The following is a 6,000-nucleotide window of genomic DNA, read 5'->3' on the forward strand; positions in this document are numbered from 1 at the left end:
AAAACTACAGGCGGGGGAACCGTTCCTGACCTAGTCTATTATACACCGATTAATCTCCTTGGGATGCAAGCCCATAGGCAGCTTGCCTATCCCCTTGCTCCTGCGCGTAACAACAACTTGACAAAAGGATAACACAAATCAAACGGAGTGCAGCATAAAAACTATAAAGCTATAGACTTAATAGTTATATAGTACAGAACTATGAAAATTAGGTATTTGTGGGGGGGGGAGGGAGTATGACAAACTGGCAAAACAACACTGAGACAGTGGACTACCCAAACACAGAGACCATAAAGTGTAAACTAAGACTGACACAGTGAAATACACAAACTGTTCTTTAACACGCTCCAACACAGACTACTCACAAGCACACGACAACCCTCCTTTCTCTCACTGACACGGAACACACACACATTTATAATGACCGTGGGATCTTCTGATTGGTAGAGGGATGATTGAACTGGATGGGCGATTATTGACAACAGGTGTGTAGGCTGATGATGAGATGAAAGGAGACAGATGGCGCCAGACAGACCACGACCTGCACCGCCAACACCAAACACCTGAGGTGGCCGGAGGCAGACAGGGAGTGACAGACAGGGACAGCACAGCGCCACAACACAGACTCAAGGCCACTCAAGTGTCAAGGGCCATAACACTCTCTCTCTCTCTGTAGGCGACTCTGCGGGAATGTGCGGGGACCCGGGCACCCCTGCCCGCGCCAGCAGAGAGGCGGGCAATTTCAAGCTGCGCAGCAAAGTGCGCTTCACCTGCGCCTTGGGTCACACGCTGTACGGCTCAGCGGAGAGGATCTGCTTCCCTAACGGCACCTGGTCTGGCCGCCAGCCCTTCTGCAAACGTGAGGGCATTCCATAAACCGGCACAGGCTAGGCGCCGCACACTTACACCTAGAATCCCCTCACCCTCCTATCCATGCACACACACACACACACACACATACACATGATGGATATGTCCAATTTGCTGCCTCCGTCACACATGGAGGTATCATGGTTGACTTCCAGAATACGACCAAAACTCCATTATATTCGGACCTAAAGCCCAGCTCTTTTTAGAGGAGATCTGAATCAGATATTCGATCTCACGGTAAGATACCAATTCTGTCTGTGAGAGGGGTTTGACAGGAAATTGAGCAGAATCTCTGACAAGCTGACTGGCTGGCTGACATGACGTCCGGGGTATTCCTTTGAATGTGACAGGCTAGGGCACCGGAACTGGTTTAAAAATGGCTACTGTACTGTAGCTCTGAGTGCCAGCAGGCGTGCTCTCGCGCCCTCATGATTCTCCCTCACTCTCACTGGCTTTGATCTCCCGGCCTGTCATCTGTCATCCCAGTGTTCTCATCTTCAAAAACAATGTGGCATATTTGCCTGGGATCCTATCTGCTTTCATGACCCCTTGTATCATCTGTCACCAGTGATGGAGTACAGAGAAGGATCTCTGTGACTAGTGACTCCCTTCCCCCTCTTTGAAATCATTTTCTCATTTTCCAGACAATTAAGTGATTGAAGGGGCGAGTCAGTTTAGTGATGAAACATGGTTAAGAGGAAAAACGGTTGGCAATTCCCCTGCAGACAAATTTGTCCTCTGAGTGTAATGGGTTACATTAGAAAAACATAGTAGGATGTGTATGTGTGTGTGTGTGTGTGTGCGCGCATGTGCGTGCATGAGCGCGCATGCGTGTAGCAGATGAACTAGTCCAAATGTGTTCCATTCTCCTATTCTATTCTCTAGCGGTGCATTGTGGGAATCCAGGAACCCCTGCTCATAGTCGGATATTCCGGGTCGACGGCACCACCTTCTCCCACTCCATCGTCTACTCCTGTATGGACGGGTACTTCCTTTCGGGCCCGCCCACTCGCCAGTGTCTGGCCAATGGCACGTGGTCTGGCATCGCCCCAAACTGTACCCGTAAGTGTTTCTCTTCCAGCCAATAGAAAACAGGGTGATGGGTTCAAAACATAATAGAACATGTGAAATAGCTCTCATGAATCATATACCACACTCTACGAGACGTCAGAACTGACGGTACAGGCTTTTGTCTTACACATCCTTGAAAATGAGCCAGTCGTAATGAAGAGGCATGTTGATCCATATTCAATTTGCACTTAAATTACTGTTTGACAACAAAAAAAAGTATCATTATTTTTTCAAGCGCATTGCCATCCTATGTGTGTTGTGTATGTGTGAGTTGATCTATGGTTTGATTTCAATGTTGAAATGAAAAGAGCCTCCCCAGATAACATTTTCTCTTTCTACAAAGAATGGAACCCTTGAATAGAGAGGAAAAGAGAGACAGAATGAGAGAGATAGATAGAGAGAGACTGTGATAGAGTGAGAGATATAGATTTTCTTTAAAAATGGAAATACATTTGGCCCAAACAATTCCACAGGTATATCTATCAGCAGCAGCCTGGGTTGTTATTCTGCTGCATCTTAAACAGCCGACAGCAACAGTTCCTCAGTGAACACAAGGTCCTGAGCGAGAGTCAGATTGGATTCACACAGCATTGACCTGCAGACCTCTAGCTACACCCTCCACACCATCATTAATAAACATGTCCACCAAAACAAGAACAACATTTCGTCTTGTTTTATAGATTTCAAAAAAGCATTTGGCTCAATTTGGCACAATGGTCTGTTGCTGAAATGAATCAGAAAAGGTGTCGACGGGGGAATCTACATAATTAAAATATATATTTGTATACAAATAATAAAGGTGTTGACAATATGGAAACAGGTTTCTTCTCCCAAAGTAGAGGGGTGAAACTGGGCTGGTCTCCGCCCCACCCTGTTTATATTGATGAATTGGCACAACCACAAGAACTGTCAGATACCCCTGATCTCACCCTCTCTGATACAGAAATGAAATGTCTACTTTTTGCAGATGATCTAATATCTCTTGCTCCATCTAATTACAACAGCAACTGGATCACCTGCAAATCTTGTTTCAGACCTGGGCCCTGACAGGGAATCTGGAAAAGAATGATGGTCTTCCAAAGACGATCTTGGTGTCAGGGAAACCCAAATAGATTCTTCATTGCCAAGAGGAGACCATAGAGACGAGTCCCCTCAGCCAGCTGGTCCTATTTATTTATTTATTTATTTTACATGACATCTTATACATTTGATTTTGTATTATTTTTGTTAATTGTCTCTTTATTGACCTATTTTATGACTTATATATGTTAGTGTACTTAATTAATTGTATATTTATTTTGTTTTCTCGTGCCATTATTGAATTGTATTATCCTTGATGCTTTGGCAATAACGTTCAACTGACAGTCATGCCAATAAAGCATATTGAATTGAATTGAGAGAGAGAGGGAGAGAGAGACTGACAGAGAGACAGAGAGAGAGACAATGTGATAGGGTGAGAGACAAGAGTCAGGCCTCTAGTACGCAACCTGGCTGACCGCTTGTCTGGCTCTGTCAACACAAGCCAGGCATTGCATTCCGTGCCGCAATGGTGCTCCCTAATGCTTTACTTCAGAGATCTAACTGACCGGTCCAGGAACATGAACACAGAGGCATGCCAAGCTTGGCTTATTATTCTTCCACTGGGACGCCAGATTGATCATCCAAGGTTACGAAGCCACCCATTCAAGGAGAGAGGAGGTTTTACAGGCTTATGTGAAGCACAGGGAGTTATGAAATTAAAACACAGTTTGGGGAAAGTGTGTTTACCTGACACTTCTATTGGAGGTATTGATTTTTTCTTTCCAGCTTCAATCTTCTCACCGACCAATCATCTATTTAATGCTCCTGCAAGGGGACTTGCTGACTGTGTGTGTGTGTGTGTGTGTGTGTGTGTGTGTGTGTGTGTGTGTGTGTGTGTGTGTGTGTGTGTGTGTGTGTGTGTGTGTGTGTGTGTGTGTGTGTGTGTGTGTGTGTGAGCGCGCATGTGTGTGTGTGCATGCCTTCGAGCGTGTGTGTTTGCATGTGTGAGCAGCCCAGAGCCACACACTAACTTGGCCCCCGTCTTCATCACACCCCGACAGTGATCACCTGTAGCGACCCGGGCGTACCGGCCAATGGGCTGTCGTTCGGGGAGGACTTCACTGTGGGGCAGAACGTGACCTTCATGTGCCAGCCCGGGTACGAGATGGAAGACGAGTCTGGCTCCGCCTCTGTTAACCGCACCTGCACCCACAACGGCACCTGGAGCGCCGCCTTGCCCACCTGCAGAGGTAGGCGGGCTCTGGTGATGGAGGATTCATAGATGGACACACACACACACAGTTGAGAAACTCTTTTCATTCTTCTCAGTGTCAGCCAATAGCAGCTATACCCATTGAATCTTCACAATGACAATCAGAGGCAATGCTGTGTGACAATGCGGATTCAAATCAAATCAAACTTTACTTACAGTAAATAGCGTATTTCATGCACAAAGGCAACACAATGCGCTTCATAGAAAGAACAAGGGCGGAGAACATAGTCTACTGTACATAAGTACTGATCCGTCCTACCCCTAATTTTCCAGAGGGGGGCAAAAAAACAGTCTTGATTGTGCAAGACGCATCTGCAACGGTGATGTTCTGCATTTGCCGTTAAATGACTTCATTCATTACACACAGTTTGAGGGATTAAAAATAATTAATTGATCACAGCAGGAAGAGTCTGGTATAAAATGGTGGAGCACAGACACTTTACAATCTGGAAATTACCGTCTCATATTCCTCTTTCTCTGTACTTTGGGGCAGCATTAACACCAATTCCAGTGAGCGTTGAGAGGGAAAATTGCCGTCGCGATAGAGCAGCCTGTGTGATTTATTGCAGAGACTCCCGAGTTAGGGGTAGATTTGCATATCTGGCAACCGGCTCCAAAAGTGAACGGCGTTCGAGGAAGACGAAAGCTCGCGGCGGAGCCAAGGAAGCCGTTACCAATCCCAACGGCTGATGGGACCCGGTTGCTAAGGAACAGATCCCAGCTGCGGGGAGCAAAGCTTTAGAGTCCTGTTGTAGCGCTTGTGGCGCGAGAGACAAAGACAGGGCCCTTTTTAAACTGATCAGTGATGCTCCCGAGTGTTACCCAAGTACACAATTACAGGGGACGTGACCCCAGAGAGCGTGACCTATCCTTCCTTCCTCCATCTCTGGAAGAGCATCTCTCTGTGACGGCCACATGTTGGGCTGCCCAGAGCTCTCTTTAAGAACAGCAACTCTGGCACACGCACACAAGACCCATGTATCCTAACATTTTAGAGGTGCTCCTTTATTCAACCATTGCGTGGTGTACAAGAGAGATTCAGATTCAGATAACCTTCATTGCCATTTATGTTTCACACATAATAGGAACTTGTTGCGACGATGCAGGGTGTGTGTGTACTCTTTTCACATAAATATAGTGCAAACAGTACAGGACAGTGAAAACAACAACAATACATCAGTGCCATGGATGGTAACAAGAATAAGGTGCAAGTGCAAAGTTCAGTCCTATGGAGGTTTCAGTCCTGTGTAGATATCACTTGGGGGAGAGGGAGGGGGGGCTGATGGGAAAAAACTGAGTCTGTGCCCGGACTTCACAGCCTTTGGCAACCGCAACCTTCTCCCAGAAGGAAGCGGGGTGAAGAGGCCGTGGGAGGGGTCGGCCATGATCTTTCTTGCCCTCCTCAGCACCCTGGTATCGTGCAGGGAGAGGCGGGGGTGGCGGAGGGAGGGATGGAGGAAGGAGTAGCAGGGGGGTCAATAAGCACTGCCGGGGTGCAGGGGTAGTGGTTGTGGTCCGGGGGGGTGGAGGAAGGGGGCCGGGGGGAGCTCCTTCTCGAACCTGCAGTAGAACTCGTTGGCGAGGGGGAGGCTGTCAGACGTCTGTGGGGACTTCGGTTTGTAGTTGGTGATTTTCTTGAGGCCTTTCCATACTGAGGAGGGATTTGCTTGCTTGAACCGGTCATTGCCCCCACTGCGCCTGGCTGCCTCCTTCTCCGAACGAAGACGCCTGAGTTGGGCTGAAAACCAGGGCTTGTCGTTGTTGTA

The 6,000-nt window shown here is 47.5% G+C and overlaps 1 protein-coding gene across 1 annotated transcript in view; it reads left to right on the top strand.

Moving 5' to 3' along the window:
• LOC311314026 (CUB and sushi domain-containing protein 3-like) overlaps positions 1-6,000 on the top strand; it is a gene marked incomplete at both ends in the record, with an annotated part of 136,469 nt that overhangs the window by 115,391 nt on the left and 15,078 nt on the right. The window contains 3 exons of the mRNA XM_084444309.1: positions 677-859; positions 1,756-1,932; positions 4,023-4,211. Coding sequence (XP_084300435.1) covers positions 677-859; positions 1,756-1,932; positions 4,023-4,211 — 549 coding nt within the window. The remainder of the gene's footprint in view (positions 1-676; positions 860-1,755; positions 1,933-4,022; positions 4,212-6,000) is intronic.

This window comes from Borostomias antarcticus (assembly GCF_949987555.1).
Source record: "Borostomias antarcticus genome assembly, chromosome: 10".
Lineage (NCBI taxonomy): Eukaryota > Metazoa > Chordata > Actinopteri > Stomiiformes > Stomiidae > Borostomias > Borostomias antarcticus.